This window comes from Nycticebus coucang, chromosome 3 (assembly GCF_027406575.1).
Source record: "Nycticebus coucang isolate mNycCou1 chromosome 3, mNycCou1.pri, whole genome shotgun sequence".
Taxonomy (NCBI): Eukaryota; Metazoa; Chordata; class Mammalia; order Primates; family Lorisidae; genus Nycticebus; species Nycticebus coucang.
The window spans coordinates 53239628-53257780 of NC_069782.1; the positions used below are offsets into that span (position 1 = coordinate 53239628).

General features: G+C 44.5%; 1 protein-coding gene across 3 annotated transcripts in view; it reads right to left on the bottom strand.

Moving 5' to 3' along the window:
• MYRFL (myelin regulatory factor like) overlaps nucleotides 1-18153 on the bottom strand; it is a 158842-nt gene that overhangs the window by 10840 nt on the left and 129849 nt on the right. For all 3 annotated transcript variants that reach the window (XR_008379010.1, XM_053585944.1, XM_053585945.1), the window contains exons 15-19: nucleotides 15406-15469; nucleotides 11385-11470; nucleotides 8784-8858; nucleotides 8645-8697; nucleotides 8357-8533 (exon numbers count right to left, since the gene is read on the bottom strand). Coding sequence is in view for 2 of the 3 variants with exons in the window: in XM_053585944.1 (XP_053441919.1) it covers nucleotides 8357-8533; nucleotides 8645-8697; nucleotides 8784-8858; nucleotides 11385-11470; nucleotides 15406-15469 (455 nt within the window). In the remaining variant the exon portion in view is untranslated. The remainder of the gene's footprint in view (nucleotides 1-8356; nucleotides 8534-8644; nucleotides 8698-8783; nucleotides 8859-11384; nucleotides 11471-15405; nucleotides 15470-18153) is intronic.

An 18153-nucleotide genomic window follows, 5' to 3' on the forward strand; every position in this document is an offset into this window, starting at 1 on the left:
TTTCTCTTACATACCCAGAGGGAATTTCCTAGGGGGTGGATGGGAGGGAAGCCAAGGATGGAGGTGGGAGTGAGACAGAACCTGAAGGCTCCGAACTGTTCTGAGCACACTGCCCCGCACGATGCTTGCCATTAAGAAGAAATAGATCTCGCTGTGCGGGATTTCTAGAAAACTGAATATTTATTTCCTTTACATATAAATGTATACTTGCCTAAAAGGCCTCCAGATTTCTTGGAGTCTAGCTAATCCAATAATAATTTTCAAACACATGTCTCCTACTATTAGTTTTGCTTAAGTTTGCTTCCACAGAAGGCGGGACATTCACAAGGCGAATGAGGCCTAGGGAGGAGAAACCAGGACTTCTCTCTCCTGCCTGTTTCCTCCTACCTTTAGTTCTACTTGCCTAGTGAATTTACAGAAAGAGAACTCATTATAAATCCAGGCAACAGAACTACGGATTTGTCTTCCGTTCTGGAGACACAGAACCCCAGGCATAGGGTTGAGTCTCTGAAGGGATAAGGTGGTGGTTGTTGCTTTTTTAACAGTGATTAAAATGGCAAAGTTGAGAAGAGATAATCTTGCAGATCAGAATTACAAAAATGATTTTTTCAAGAGCAGGAAATATGTTTTTAATCTCCCATAACACATCTCCAATTTGTCACTTCTCCAAAGCAGGACTAACTGACTCTGAAAGGCTGGTTATTGGGAAATCATAAATCCTCCCGTATTCACACAGGGGCAGCTCTCATTTGACTTCCAGTAATATTCACTGTACACTTAAAATAGTAACTTCCTTGTGGTTTTCATTGTAGAGTTGGAGATATATTTCACCATAGGTGGATAAGACCTCCCAATAAAGCAAATTAGAAACTTCTAGAGCAATGGTTCTCAACCTGTGGCTCATGAGCCCTTTTTAACAATGAAGATACTTTGCGGCATTAGGAAGGTTGAGAACCACTGCTCTAGAGAGTAGATGTGTAAGATGATGTCCACCCAAAGCATGTCCCTGTCACAGTAGATGATGTGTATAGCAGTACTTACAAAACCACGTGGAGGGGTGAATCCACAGTGGTATCTTGGACATCCTTTCCCTCCTTTAACTGAACCAGACTCATGCCATGGAAAATCAACAAGCCCCACCTATCAGTGGCCTAGTCCTTTAGCTCAGGGGACCCCATGGAAAGCTGACAAACACCACCTATCAGTGGCCTAGTCCATTAGCACAGGGGACCCCACGGAAAGCTGACAAACCCCTCCTACCAGTGGCCTAGTCCTTTAGCTCAGGGGACCCCACGGAAAGCTGACAAACCCCACCTATCAGTGGCCTAGGCCTTTAGCTCAGGGGACCCCACGGAAAGCTGACAAACCCCACCTATCAGTGGCCTAGTCCTTTAGCACAGGGGATCCCACGGAAAGCTGACAAACCCCACCTATCAGTGGCCTAGTCCTTTACACAGGGGACCCCACGGAAAGCTGACAAACCCCTCCTATCAATGGCCTAGTCCTTTAGCACAGGGGACCGATTATTTTGGCAATTTGCTCTTCTCAGAGCTCTGGCCTCCGCCAGGTGCATGTCAGATGCCTTTTTGCTTCGTGATATTTTAAAAATCCCCACCAACTCTCTTATAATCTGTGAAATGTTATAGATGTTTTCCCCCTTCACTTTTTTTTCCTAACTTTTCATTGGATCTGTGGATTAAAACCCTTCTCCTCACATTCAGTTGGTTCCTTGGAGTGGAAGCTCAATATTCTAAAATAATCATTTTCCACTTCTTTTTTTATTAAGACTTTTGCACATAGATCATAAATACATTTATGCCAATTTCAGTGTGTTGATTATTTGTACAAATTGGAGTGCTTACATCATACTAATCAGCATAGCTTTCACCTCATTTACCCAATTATAGCATTAGGACATTTGTGTTCTACACATGATAGATCCAACTTGTACTTGCAATGTGCTCCATAGTTGTGGTCCCCCTACTATCCCCGACTATCCCTCCCACCCCCTCCTCATCCCTCTCCCTCCCCTTCTCTCCTTCATCCTAGGCTAAAGTTGTGTTTCGTTTTTCATATGCAAGTGTGAGTTATTATGAATTAGTACTGAGTACGTTAGATATATTTTTTTACATTCCTGAGATACTTTACTAAGAAGAATATTTTCCATCTCAACCCATGTAAACATAAAGGAGGTAAAGTCTCCATTTTTTTTACTGCTGCATAATATTCCATGGTATACATATACCACAATTTATTAATCCATTCATGGGTTGATGGGCACTTGGGCTTCTTCCATGACTTGGCAATTATGAATTGAGCTGCAATGAATAATCTGGTGCAAATACCTTTATTGCCAAATGATTTTTGGTCCTTTGGATATACACCTGGAAGAGGAATTGCTGGATCAAATGTCAGGTCTACATTTAGATCCCTGAGTGTTCTCCAAACTTCCTTCCAAAAGGAACGTACTAGCTTGCATTCTCACCAGCAGTGCAGAAGTGTTCCCTTTTCTCCACATCCACACCAACATCTGTTGTTTTGGGATTTTGTGATGTGGGCTACTCTTACTGGAGTTAGATGGTATCTCAGAGTAGTTTTGGTTTGTATTTCTCTGATGATTAATGACTATGAGCATTTTTTCATGTGTCTGTAAGCCATGCACCTGTCTTCTTCAGAAGAAGCTTCTGTTCATGTCTCTTGCCCACAATGAAATGGGATCACTTGTTTTTTGCTTAGTAATAAGTTTGAGTTCTCTGTGGATTCTGGTTATTAGACCTTTGTCGGTAGTATAACTTGCAAAAATCCTCTCCACTTCTGAGGGCTGTCTATTCACTTTACTTAGTGTGTTCTTGGCAGTGCAGAAGCTTTTTAATTTGATCAGATCTCAGTAATGTATTTTTGATGTTGCTTCAATTGCCTGGGGTGTCTTCCTCATGAAGTATTCTCCTAGACCAATTTTCTCAAGCATTTACCCTGCACTTTCTCTAAGAATATTTATAGTTTCATGTCTTAAGTTTAAGTCCTTTAACCAGTGACAGTCAATTTTTGTTAGAGGAGAAAGGTGTGGGTCCAGTTTCAGTCTTCTACAAGTTGCCAGCCAAATTATCCAGCACCATTTATTGAAGAGGGAATCTTTCCCCCAATATATATATATATATATATATATTTGTTGTTGTTGTTGTTGCAGTTTGGCCGGGGCTGGGCTCGAACCCACCACCCTCGGCATATGGGGCCGGTGCCCCACTCACTGAGCCACAGGCGCCGCCCCCCCAATTTATATTTTTAATAGGCTTATCGAAAATCAAATGATGATAAGTGTCTGTGTTCACCCCTTGATCTTCAATTCTGTTCCATACATCTACCTCTCTATTTTTGTGCCAGTACCATGCTGTTTTGATCACTATAGATTTATAATATAGTCTGAAGTCTGGAAGCGTGATTCCTCCTGATTTGTTTTTATTTCTGAGTAATGTCTTGGCTATTTGAGGTTTTTTCTGTTTCCATATAAAATGAAGTACTAATTTTTCCAGGTCTTTAAAATATGAGAGAGGTGCTTTAATAGAAAAAAGAAAATTATAGACCAATATCCCTAATGAATATTGATGCAAAAATATTCAATAAGATCCTAGTAAACAGAATCCAACAACACATCAAACAAATTATACACCACAACCCAGTGGGTTTCATCCCAGGGTCCCAAGGATGGTTCAATATATGTAAATCCATAAATATAATTCATCACATAAACAAATTAAAAAACAAAGACCACATGATTCTTTCAATTGATGCAGAAAAAGCTTTTGACAATATCCAGCATCCTTTCTTGATCAGAATGCTTAAGAAAATAGGTATAGAAGGAACATTTCTTAAACTGATAGAGGCCATCTACAGCAAACCCACAGCCAATATCATAGTGAATGGAGTAAAATTGAAATCATTTCCGCTCGGATCAGGAACCAGGCAAGGATGCCCTCTGTCTCCACGGCTTTTTAACATTGTAATGGAAGTCTTAGCCACCACAATCAGGCAAGAGAAGGCAATCAAGGGTATCCAAATAGGACCAGAGGAGATCAAACTGTCACTCTTCACAGATGATATGATTATATATCTGGAAAACCCCAGGGAATCAACTACAAAACTCCTAGAAGTGATCAAGGAATATAGTAACGTCTCAGGATATAAAATTAACACTCATAAATCTGTAGCCTTTATATACACCAACAATAGTCAAGGGGGAAAAACAATCATTTTCCACTTCTGATTAGTCTTACCCAAATCTTTTATTTAAGTGGGGGAGAAGGGGGATAACCTTTCTGAAAGACACTTCACACAGACACAATCAAAAGAAGAATAAGGACTCACGGCACGACATAAACACGCTGAGTTCCCTTCACTTACTTTACTGCTGTCTCGCTCCTCAGGGAGGAGGCTCAAAAATGTGTTTTGGGGGCTTGGTAAGCTGCTAGATATTACTCTGCATCCCACTGAGAGTTCTTCTAAGTTTTTTTTTTTTTTATTTACCCTTGAATTTCTTGTTTATTTTTAATTAGTTTTTAATGCCTCAGACACATCTGGTCGAAAAGAATAGTGCCTGGCTTCCTCTTTTGTAGGTAGGGTGGTTTATACAGTGCCCTGGGCAGAGGGGAGGGAGGGGCCACAGCAGGAAGCAAAGCCCTTCTTCAGACCCACAGACAGAGCCCATCCGGGACATCTCGATGGCAAAAGGCAAACTCATGAGGGGCAGGGAGGAGAAGGACCTTCCTAAGAGCACAGAGTGGCTATTTTCTGCATCTCTCAGAGTTGATCTCAGGTACATGCACATCCACACCCAAATAACTGGAGGCAGCATGGTGGTGGGAAGGAACCCAGGGCAGGGAAACAGAGGGCCCACAGTCCACTTCCAACTTTGCTAGCAACTCAACTGGGACTCTTAAGCAAGACCCCGTGCCTCCATTTCATCAGCTGTGACATGGATTGTTTGGTATGAATCAGTGGTTCTCCAGACCCTGGGCCTTTGGAACCTCGGGTGATTATATAAAGGGGTCTGTGGTATTGTCTGCAGACTTGAAAAATAACATTTCTCCCCATAGACTTATGCTGTTTTTTCAAATGTTGCTGTTGGAGTAATAAAGACAATTCAAATTTTTTTTTTTTTGGAGGAAAAGCTAAATTTGAATTATTTATTGAATAAGGATAAAGTATCTCAGAAAGGTTAGTTTTTCCAGGACCCCAAATTAAATGAAGCAGGAGTTTTTTTTTTTTTTTAAGAAACAGAGTTTCACTATGTCGCTCTCTGTAGAGCGCTATGGCATCACAGCTCACAGCAACCTCCAACTCCTGGGCTTAGGCGATTCTCTTGCCACAGCCTCCACAGTAGCTCCCACCTCAATGCCCAGCTATTTTTTTGTTGTTGTTGCAGTTTGGCCGGGGCTGGGTTCAAACCCGCCACCCTCGGTATATGGGGCCAGTGCCCTATCCACTGAGCCACCGGTGCCACCCAATGAAGCAGGAATTTTATCAGAATTCAATTCAACCTTAACTGAATTTATGGTTACATTCTCCCTTCATCCATTTAGAAATTTTCTCAATCAAATCATGGTATGTAAATAATGAATTTTTCAATCAGGTTACCCCTGGTGAAGCTGCTATCTGAGATTTTATGTCTCTAAATCCTCAAAAGTTTTCAGGTTTTCTGAAGGTGGAAGTGAATCAAACACTTGAATTCTTTCCATTTTCCTCCAGTTGAAAGAATAAAAAGGAGAGAATGTGTGTCAGGAACCTGGGAAGGCAGCAATTATATTCCATTTTTAGATGGAGGAGACGCTAGTTCTGTTTAGGTGGACACTGCCTGGCCAGATTGTCTTTCTGTGGGAGTCATTTCTTTCTTTAGGAGTTTCCAGAGGTACAGCAACTGGAGATGAGCAGACACTCATTGTCACAGAGAACAGAGCCACAGGCCTCCTGGTCTGATAAGGGTTGTTCTCCCCAATGTAGTCATGTATCAGCTAACAGGAGTAAATTCTGAGAAATGTGTCACTGGACAACATCATCACTGTGCAAACACTGTAGACTGTCTTGCACAGCCCCGAGGGCACAGCTGGCCCGCAAGCACCGAGGCTGTGTGGGGCAGACTCCACGCTGTGCCACTGAGCGCTGCAGGCCACTGTAATATCATGGTAGGTAGGTATGCATCCAAACATTTTTAAACACAGAAAAGGTACAGTGAAAATAGAACACTCCATGTAAAAAGTAAAGAATGGCACACTGTAGAGAACTCCTACCATGAACAGAGACTGTAGGACTAGAAGTTGCTTTGGGTCCATCAGTGAGTGTGTGGTGAGGGAGTGTGGGGACACACTGGGACGTTACGCTGCCCTGCCACTCACTTTATAAATTCTGCTTACTTAGGCTATACTAAATTTATAAAATAATTTTTTCTTCAATAATAGGTTAGCCTTAGCTTACTGTAACTTTTTCACTTTATAAACATCTAAATTTTTTAACTTTTCTGGCTCTTGTAATAATACTCAGCTTAAAACACAAACATAATGTACAGCCGTACAAAAATGTTTTCTTTCTTTATTCTTTAAGCTATAAGCTTTTTTCTATTTTTAAATGTTCACTTTTTTGTGAAAATGAAAACTCAAACACATGTGTTAGCCTAGGGCTACATAGGCTCGGGGCCATCAAGGTGTCACTAGGTAACACGACTTTTCAGCTCGATTGTGATCTTATGTGACCACAGTCATCCACGTGGCCCATTGCTGACCAAGATGCTGTTAGGTGCTACATGACTGTATTTGAAGAGCTGACTTCTATAGAAGTGAATTCACTCAAGGCTCAAGAAATCCTTGAAAATGAAGAGCAGACCATCCCACAACCCCTTTCTGTTCAGGATCTGGTGTTATCAGCAGGCCTCACACTGGTCACTTGGTTCCTTCTGAGGACCACTCTGATGAAGGATACCACATGTGCCCAGTGTGGACCCAAAAGGTAAGAAAAGGGTTTACTGGTCACAAGATTCCCTGTGCTTCCATAGAAGAGGAGGTGTTGGGGATTTTGTAATATTTCTAGGCTTTTCCCCATTTAAAAATACTGAGAATATGATGACTAAAACTAATCCCTTTCTCCAAAATGAACCTTTATCCTCACTTGATAGTGACGCATCTATTCCCAAGTTCAATAAAAAATTCTCATGAGAAAAATAGTGCAAGGGCTGCCTCCTGCAGGTGTGGGGAAACGACGACCCGGGTCTCAGCTTCCTCGCTGGAAAAAAGGGGGCAATGTCAGTGCTTGTGTCAGTCATTAGGGTTGTCACAAATTTTCCGGTTCATCTCTCCAGGCACATGTCACGTCTGCACTTCTCCACCCATGTTTAAATCAGACATGACCGATGTGAGCTGTTTGGCCAATAAAGGGTAAGCAGAAGAGCCATCGTGTCCTGCCCAGGTGGGAGCACCAGGAGCAGGGGTGCACTCGCCTAGTGCTCTCGTGGAGATCATGGAAATGTGTAACAAGATGGAATCTCCATCAGCTGGGCCCTAAATGACATGGCGGCCAAGAGCTCTCTTCTGATCTACATTTAATGCTGGAGTGAATCAGAAATAAACTTTCACCACACGAAGCCACCATTACTTGAGAGGAGTTGCTATGACAGCATCCTGATCAATAAGCCACAGAACTGTGTGTCCTTATAATTAGCATCATCATAAATATCATTTTAGATGTTCATTAATGTGTCCAAAATAGAAAGGCATGTCTAAAAACAATAATAAATTAGTGTATTTTTGAAAGAATTATATATCATCTCCCAGGAGATAATTACACTTGCAGCCTTTGATTAAATTTGTATAATTTTTAAAATGAAAATTCTGACACTGTGTGTGTATCACCAGGAGGAATAGGAGAGTGGAAGGCCAACCTTGAGTTTTTCACTGGCTTAAAGCTTACCCTGAACTCTAAATTAGAGTTTTCAAGCCTCTTCCATTTTGCCTAGTTGGTTTGGGCAGAGAGCCCAGATACCACATCATTTTTTTTTAAGTTCTAAATGAACCAAAAAATCAATCAGCATGCACATAATTACTTCACTTGTGGTACCATTACTACCTTGGTTGGCAATGGAAGAATGAGACCCTTCCCACTTGGAGAAAATTTTTAGTACTTGAATTAACAAAATTTCATCTCTGAGCATGGAACTCAGTATTACAGATGGCTGCCATTTTGTGTATTTGTGTTTTAAAAGACTTTTCCACCCCACATAAAAAGTGGAGCGGTTAACAGACCATCCAAGTAAATGCTGACAAGGGAAACCCCCCTGGCTCCACACTGCAGCTGTCCCTCTCTGAGCACCACTTACCTGCCCCCGGCCTTTGATGGGAGGCCTCCTGGAAGTGTCTTTGCACAGAACTGGAAAGGACTCTTCTCATTCCCCAGAGGGGACAGCAGTGAGTCTCCTCACAGGGCAGAATGTCGCAGAAAGTAATTTCAGGTGCTTGGAAAGAGGCCTTTGTGGTTGCTAGGGATACGGTGGGTGCTGAGCAGAGAAGGGGAACAGCAGTTAACCTGGAGGGCTAGTTTCTTCTGCTGACAGTTCACGGGAGATGCAGATGGGGTTTGAACACAGGCAGGAACGCAGAGGTCTTACCTGAGGAGGCGGCTATGGGCGGCAGAGCTGGCTCCTGCGAGCCTGTAAGATTGCTGGAGGGGGAGAATGAAGTGATTAATAACGAGACGGGCCTGCAAGGACCCTTCTCCCCGGAGGACTATGACCTCTGAACTCTCACCTTGGAGGGAGACTGGAGACATGCCGGTCTTGATCTTTTAGGCTAAGCATGTAAAGGGCCACTATCGTAAGGACACTGTCAAAAAAAGAAAAAGCATTGTGTGGCAGATCTGTTTCCAGACATCTCACTTGTCCAGCTGGCCAGAGATGTTCTCTCCCAGGTCACACAGATGGGGGCAGGGTAGGGGAGCCACAGCCCCAGCAGGCAGGAACACCACTGAAGCCAGCACCATGAGCTTGCCGCCCCGGTGAGAAGCAGCCCACAGCTTCCTGGACTTCAGAGGCTCCTGGAGTGCTTCACTCTGATGGATTTTTCCATCCAGCAGCCCCCTGGCCCTGGTAGGCTGTCACAGAAGCATCTGTCACTAGTGCAAGGTTACAGGAGGAAGCATGTCACTTGCTGGCGGCAGCCCTCTGCTCCTCACAGGAGGACGGGGCCAGAGGAGGCGCACATCCTGCTGGTAGAGGTCACCACACTGTCATAGTGCCACAAGGTCAGCCAGCCATGAATGCCAAGCCCTTAGCTGCTAATCCCAACTCTGGCGTCTTCCTTCTGGAAGCCCTGTCTTATTGGAGCACAATATGCCAAATTGGGCAGAGGAAGGAAAGGAGACACAGTAAAGTGTTCATTTCCACACTGTGTGACTTCAAAATAATGAGGATGCCTTTCCCCACGGTGACCACAACTTATCTGTAGAAACAAAAGCTTCCCTCAGAGGCTCCGAGCTTTGGGAAGCTGTTCCCACAGATGCTCATGCCGCCAAACATTTGGCTCTCTCCTCTCTCACGAGCCCCACACGAAGTCTGCTGAGGATGTCACAGTCCACTCTGTCCTGACTCCACTCCTCACAGCTTGACCACAGGCCTGGTTCTCAGACCCTACTCCTCTCGTATCACTCCTGTCTGAGGTTGTGGATTCGTCAGCGTTAAGCACACAAAGGGGTGTGCCACGCACTGGGCATCCACCTGTGTTCTCAGCAGCAGGTGGCCCTTCCCAGTGGGCACAGCCCTGTGTGGGAGAAGTAGTATTGGGCACCCCAGACACTACCAGCGGGTTGGTGGTGCTGCCGCTGTGACTGTTTGCTGGGGTCCAGTCTCCCCAGTTTTGCTCTCTCGCGTCTCCCACGCTCTGACTCCTGATTGCTAACCCTCAAACACTCTTTTTGAGTGGTCTCTGGCACCGACCCCAGCACACAGTCCAGAGACTTGTGGACCATAGAATGAAGTGGACATCTGCCCCCTTCTTTGGGAGCAAACTCCAGTTTTGACCCATCTCAGGTATACCATAAGACAGAAACAAGATAATAAGCCTAACACCTCTCGTTTATGTTCTTAGTGGTCAACAATGTTGAAAATCATAAGATCTGATAAGCAGTCTCTTTACCTTACAACAACCTTTCTGCTGTGCTGGGAATCCACGTCTCTAGGGAACGCTAAGTGTGTCTGCTAGAGGTAGACTCTGTTCACCTGGCCCTGAGGTGGGAATTCCAGCAGAGAATAAGCACACTTAGGAGAGAGAGAAAAACGCAAAGGCTTCTGTAGGGGATTCTGTGTCATGATGTCAAACCCTTGGGAATCTCCCAATGGCAGCCAGGTAAAATAAAGTTGAAATGCTCCCAGAAGAGAAGGGTACGGAAAGACCTCACTGTCTTCTGCAGCTAAAAAGCTACATAGATCAAGGAAACAGAAGTACCTTGGGACTCACTCGCTCTGCCTCTGAGAATGACTGTGCCCCCTAAGACGAGGCACAGAAGCCAGTCTAACAAAGCAGCTTTTGAGGCATAGAAACATTGCTTTCATACTGTGGATAGGAATACTGTAAGAGCAGGAAAGTTGCATGGAAAGGTGTGGAGAAGACAGGCAGGCTGATGACCAGGGCTCCAGGGCTGAGGGCATCCAGCAGCAGCAGCCGCAGGAGCACAGGCCTACATTCTCTCTGGCCAGGGATGACCCCACCTCTGAGCAGAGGAGGGATGGTGTTAAATGTTACCCCATTTGCACGGCAAATATGTTGTCTTTACTTAATGGTTTGGTTTAACAACTTAGTAGATTTGGTTACAATGTCATCATATTGTACATCTTGGTGTCCCTTTGGTACAAAGTCTTCACTGAAGAATCCAGAAGAATTCTAATAAATGTGAATGGCCAGGGGAGAGGGGGTCACGCCTCTTCTTTCCCCCAAGTAGATAGAAAGGAAAACAAAGAATTTGAGAAATTTATTTGCAAAGCTAAGAAAGATGCTCATGCGCACTTAAGTGCACACATGTATGCACACACGCATGCACATGTGTGCACATGCACAGATGCACACACATGTGTGCACACACAGAAGGCACAGTTTGCTGCTAAAACAGAGCAGTGGATTGAGAAAAAAAATTGTCCTTCATCTCACATTTTAGTACAGAAAGTCCGTTCCCTTTTCTTCAAAATGTAAGTTTAAAAAGGGTTCCCTCACCTCTAAGCTATCAAAGGTCAGTGCCTGGTCTAAAGGGCTTCTTGTCTTCAAAGTAAATACATCAGCTCCCCATTCATATGTGAGAAAAGAAAGGTGGAAAGAAAAATATAAGAGCTTTACATAGAATAACATTAAGGTTTTTCTTACCAAAATGCCATCACAGCAATTAAAGTTATAACCAAGGTCTGGAAAAGCCAGTTAGGACACAACCGCCTCTTTCCTGAAAAATAAACCTATAAAAAGGTTCAGTCATGAGCAGGGATAAATCAGTTATTCTGACAGCGAGGAGAAGGAAGCCTGAAGAACTGCTTCCAGCAATGGTCTGCTGCTTCTTTAGGATGGCTGGTTTCCCAGCTGGTTTCTCCTCTCTTTCTCAGCTGCCCCACACCCACCTTCCCTGGACCACAGTGCTCTCCCTTCCCCCTGCCGTCCTGCAGGGCAACGGTCTGCCTTCACTTGGCAGTTACTCTAGCAGTTTCAGGAGAGAAGAAAACCTATGAGCCAAGATGTCCCTCCCTTTTTAATAGAATACTTAAAAATCAAAAGATCTTCAAGACATCAAGGAATAAATTCTAATGGAAGAATTCAAGGATCATAACAAATCACAAAAAGATTCTTATGGCATGAAACTCCACTAAATACTCCTTAAATTACATTAATAACATCAGTGTCCAATTCTCCAACCTATTTACAACCACAGCTCTGGACCCGTGTCTTATTTATTTGCATGTTCATTTAACAGGTATTGATGGAACACTGTCATGTACAGCACTACGGAAGGTATGAAAATGAGTAAATTACAATCTCCAGAATGTGAGTAAGACAAACTCTTAGGATTAATACATCCTGGCCTGAGAACCGGCTTATGGGGAACAGGCCAAGAACTCCAGGATGGACGGCTGTGTAAAAGGCAGGGCATCTGGCTGAAGAGGTAAGAGAGGTTTTCTGCCCACTTAAATAAGGAGACCCTTAAATATGAGCTTCCTATTAATGCCATAGCCGGTATCATGTCAGCTTCCCTCCTGGCACACAGGGTGGAATCATGCTTGTTGGTCAGAAGCATATTAGAATATGATGGTAATTAAGAAGTAGCTTAAGACTGGTCTTTGATTTAATTTCTTGGGCTGATTATCTGACTAAAGGAAATTGCCCTTCAATGTAGTAGGGGGGAGTGTAGGATTAATTATACCTTTTCTAACAAGTACACAAACCCATAGGGCTATTGTAACTGCATCACCCGTAAGTACAGCTGGAAACCACTCTGATCACCAAGAAGCCGATGGTTCATGCTGTTCCTACATCTTATTAGAACTGTCCTGAGGATGTCCTGTACCAAAAAGTAACTCAGTAAAATGTATTGAATCGATTAGAATAAAATAGTATTAGTCTCAGGACAAGCATTTCCCCCTAACCTGCGCCCACAGCTGCTGGGACATTTTAAATCTCCATGCCTCTGCTTCAAATCCTTTGACTTAAAATAAGGAAACAGCCTAAGACCTGGGGTCAGACTTAGAATTATCTAAATGTCAGTGATCCTCATTTCCCTTATCAATAAAGTAAGAATAATAAAATAATTCCTTCTTATTTTTCAGCGTTATTTGGTAGATCCATGTATGTGTCATGGTTCTCCAATTCAGGTGTACAAAAAATGACCATGGAGCTTGTTAGAAGCCTACGTGCCCTGGGAAGTTGTAATTGAACAGGTTTTATTTGAGGTAGGGTGAGGGCTAGGAATCCGTGAGAGGTAAGAAAATGAAAAGTATTTACTCAGGTTTGTTCTTTCCCTCCTTCTCTTCCTCCAGATACTCAGTGAAATCTCACTTAAACCCCAAGACCTCCCCGCTTCACTCTGACCCCTCCATACAGGAGGAATCATGCACCTTAGTCTTGGAAATGGAGAGAGGAAAGAAGAGAAAGCCTAGGTACTGATTTGAGCTAGTGCAGGAGAGCCTGTGGGAAGCTGGGAAGCCGTGTGGAAGTTGGCACAGGGCTCAGCCAGCCTCTGACCCTCCAGCAGTGCCCATCAAGTGCCCACAGCAAGCACTTTGCTCATAATCACCCCACCCAACTCCAGAGCCCCACTCCCCACCCACACCCTCATAAACACAGCAACGACCCAGTGACCCACAGAGGCCCTGAGGAAAAGGGGACACCCAAGAGGCTGGTGGTGGCCTGTAAAGCACAACCAATCTCTTGGAAAGGGTGAGCTCTTCCACCCAGGCAGCACAGAGGGAGCAAACATTTCTGGTGTTGTATCAAGCTCCTGGGACTGGTCTGACATAAGGCGAGGTGTGAGGATCATTGAAATGGAGAGTGTGGAGACATTAATAGCAGGAACACGTGTCCACGTGCTTTACTCGCCCTTATTTCTTTAATCCTCACAATGGCCCTCAATAGCTTTATGGGGCAAAAGCTTTTCTTATCCCCATTTTAGAGATGGGGAAAAGGAGGCACAGGAAGGCTGAGTCTTTCACCCAAGATCACACAGCTAATAAATCACAGAGCCAAGATTTGAACAACAAAAAAATTGGCTCCAGAACCTGGGGTCTTAACTATAATGTCACGTGGCCTTCTTTTTTTTTTTTTGTCTGTAAAGGGAAAAGAAAAGGAAACTAAATAATTTAGAGATTATTCAAAAGGTCAAAGCTTGGGCGGCACCTGTGGCTCAGTCGGTAAGGCACCGGCCCCATATACTGAGGGTGGCGGGTTCAAACCCAACCCCGGCCAAACTGCAACCAAAACATAGCTGAGCGTTGTGGCGGGCGCCTGTAGTCCCAGCTACTCGGGAGGCTGAGGCAAGAGAATCGCTTCAGCCCAGGAGTTGGAGGGTGCTGTGAGCTGTGTGAGGCCACGGCACTCTACCGAGGGCCATAAAGTGAGACTCTGTCTCTACAAAAAAAAAAAAAAAAAGGTCATAGCTTAGCAAGTGGCCCCCATAGCCTGATGGGCCAGCAAAGCAGAGCCTCCCCTGTATTTCCAGCCTCGTGGTCTGTGTCCTAACTCGCTCCCACCTGACCCTTCAGGGAAGCCGTGCCGGCTCCCAGAGCTGCATCCTCGCATCTCTGTCCGCACCTCTCTTGCAGCCCCTGTCCTGTCTGGCCAGCAGGATTCTGGCTCTAAGGCTCAGCTCCTAAAACTCCCACGTGCTCTGAGCCTCTGCCGCATTGACCCACAGCCAGGTATGACTGCTCTGTCTTTTATTCTAATCCGTCCTGGCTGTGGTGTAATTCCTTAGCAGAGACCAAATCTGACTCAGCTGTGTCCGCCTCCCACAGGCCTTCCACAGAGTGGGCTGGAGGCTGGGAGTTGAATGGGCCTGTATAAGGCCCGTGTAAGTCCTGCCCTTTTCCACACGCCCAAGACACTGAACCACTCAATGTTTTTCATTTAAATTGTGAGATTTCAGGGAATAGCTGCAGACTGGCCTCTCCACTTGTGCCTTCAGCTACTTAATAATACTTAACAAATATTTCTTGGTGCTACGGTGTTCCACTCCCTAGCAACACAGAGTGAAGGAGGCAGACACAGGGCCTGCTCTGTGGACCGCAAAGTCTAGTTAACATTCTGAGATAATTTTCCCTTACTGGTACTTCTCTGTGATGAAGAGCGTGTCCTTCAAGTTCACAAAGGATTACCCTTCACTTTTGACTGTAAATGTTATCCTACTTAATAAAAGCTCTCTTTATTCATCAATAAAACCATCACATTTTAACCTTTGTAAGTAGATGAATACCTATTCTTCCATTTGCATATTTAGTACTAAACATCAAAGGCAAAGAGGGATTTGAGGACTGACTGAAGTTCCTTTGGGATTTTTTTCTGAAGCCAAAGGTAGGGGACTGCAGGGGTCAAGCCACACACAGACCTTGCAGCCCACAGTCAGGTGTGTGTGGAGCCCATGAATCTCATCTGACTGATTCAATACAAACAAAAACTGGCAGGTAATTCTGAAATGGACATGTTCTGTGCTCACTTCCCCAAACTTATGCTCTTTAAAAAGCTGGTTAACATCTATCACAGTGTTAATATCTAAATACCTGACCTCAGAAGGATGCAAACTGGGGAATCTGTCAACAGATAGATGAATAAAAAAAAGCTCCAGCAATTTCGCTAGAGACTTTTTAAATACAAAATCTCATTTCTTTTCTTCATAAGTTTGTCTACTTACCTTGTTGGGTTTCTTGTGAATGGCTCTTCTCGGAGAAGATGTACTAACAGCTCGGCTAAATTTGCTTTAAGAGAGAGAAAATTGATTACTATTCAAATACCTTTACAGGAGTGATAGGGCAAAAGCCCAGACTGTTGGTAACACTGTGACTCTCCTGTATAATATAGTGATAATTCCAGGGTGGTGCCTGTGGCTCAGTGGGTAGGGCGCCGGCCCCATATACCGAGGGTGGTGGGTTCGAACCCAGCCAAACTGCAACAAAAAAATAGCTGGGCGTGGTGGCGGGAGCCTGTAGTCCCAGCTATTCAGGAGCTGGAGGTTGCTGTGAGCTATGATGCCACAGCACTCTACTTAGGATGATAAAGTGAGACTCTGTCTCTAAAGAAAGAAAAAAATACAGGGATAATTCCAAAAAAGAAAAGTCAAGACAACTGAGAAGTTTTGTGTGTGTGTGTAAAAGAATTTTAGTAAGCATAAATGAATTATTTAACATTACATTCCTTTTTTTTTTTCAAAACTAGACCCCAGGAAATGTGCATTTACTTCCTTAAGCAATAAAAAATAATGAAGTTCTAAATAACGGTGTTCTAAATTTAGAATCACCAGCCTCCCCACTAAAGGAGAAGATACCCTTTTGCTAAAGTTTGCACTTCCTATACAATTGCCACTAAACAGAGGCCTCATGTTTTGTTGTATTCTTAAAGCAACAACAGAAAATATAAGAAAATCATTCCGTAAGACAATTGTGTTCCAAAATATTCTTCATTGAGAGGATGGATTAAAGATGGAGGCCGAGTAACAGCTTCCCTGCAACCGGGAACAGCGAGTCTGGGGGGACAAGACTCCAGGCATCTCTGGCCGGTGGGATCTGCCTATAATCATCCCTTTCAGGATACAGGTAGCCAGCAAGGGACTTCTGGACCCCAAGAGGAGGACAAAAACAGTGGAAAACTGGCAAGTGGTTGCGTGTGTTCCATCGACCTAATCACGCCGGGGACCGTAAGTACAAGCAGCAGTGAGACTGCAAACCAGAAAGGCCTTACCTGTGAACTATTTCAGTGTTCTTGGACTTGGCACTCAGTTAAACTGCCTTGGGGAGAGCTTGAGCAGGAGTGTGGAGAACTTTGGGCATTATCTGGGGCCCCAGACTGAGCCACAGAGCTGGGTGCAGGAAGCCATTGTGAAAGAACTGCCCCGGCAAGCTCCGCCCTCAGGGTCTCAGAGCAAGGATTGGGTGGGTCAAAGTAACCTACTGACTGAGCAGCCTAAAGGCAGGGACTCAGCTGCCTTACAGCCTTAATACTTAGGGGCAGAGTGAGACAGTTTTGGCACACTGGAGCCTTGGGCTGTTGCCCTGGATAGAGTGCCGTGACGGCACATAGCAAACTCAAACTCCTGGGCTTGGCGCCGCCCAGACCTCCATAAGAACTGTGCAGCAACCCCTGACCAGTGACCCGCACCCACCGGGCCTCCGCATTCCCTAACCAGGAACTGCGGGAGCCACGCAACCCTGCGTCCTCCCTCCTGTGTCTTCCCATCTTCCACACTAGCCCGTTCATCTGGACAGGGACTCTGGTAGCTGCACGCCCTTTGGAGCCCTCTCTGCCTCTGCGCAGAGTTCTTCTTCTGGCCAGAGACTGCTGGAGCCTTGGGCTCTCTCTGCCAAAGTCACTGGGCACCTGCCACTCCCAGAACCGTGCGCACCACCCCCAGCCCTGTTGCTGGATCCGGGTGTGTCACAAACCAGAGCTGCTTCAACAACCAGAACTCCCTAGCTAGAGCACCCCAGAGGAACTACACAGGGTCACTCCCTACAAAGATCCAGCAACAATAGAGTGATCCCGCTGGGGTCTAATCTTGGAGAGACACCTCCCCAACTCTGAGGACAGCCAGAGGCAACGGTGAAAAACAACCATAAGGCGAAATCAACAGAAAAACTCTGGCAATATGACTAATAAGAGTAGATCAACTCCACCAAAGATCAATGGGGCAGAAACAGCACAAGACCCCATGCACAAACAAATAGCTGAGATGTCAGAAATTGAATTCAGGATCTGGATAGCAAATAAGATCGAATTAGAATTCAAAAGTTATCTCAAGAATTTAACGATTCTAAGACCAAATGACCAAAGATTTCGACGCATTGAGACAACAAGTTGCATCCCTCAAAGATCTGAGAAACACAGTAGAATCCCTCAGTAACAGAATGGAGCAAGCTGAAGAAAGGATTTCTGACATTGAAGACAAAGCTTTCAGATGCTCCCAAACCCTCAAAGAAGAAGAGAAATGGAGAGCAAAAACAGACCACTCTCTCAGAGAGCTCTCAGATAATTTGAAGAAAACCAATATTCATCTTATAGGGATCCCCGAAAGTGACGAAGTGGCTTCACAAGGCACAGAGTCTCTTCTCCATGAGATTATGAAGGAGAACTTTCCAGACACGCCAAGAGATTCTGAAATTCAGATAGCAGACAGTTTCAGAACTCCAGCATGACTCAACCCAAATAAAACATCCCCCAGACACATCATAATCAATTTCACTAAAGTTAATATGAAGGACAAAATTCTGAAAGCTGCCAGACAAAAGAAAACCATTACCTACAAGGGGAAGAATATCAGAATAACTTCAGATCTCTCTGCTGAAACCTTTCAAGCTAGAAGAGGATGGTCATCGACTTTTAATCTCCTAAAACAAAATAACTTTCAACCCAGGATCCTGTCCTAGCTAAACTGAGCTTCATTTATGAC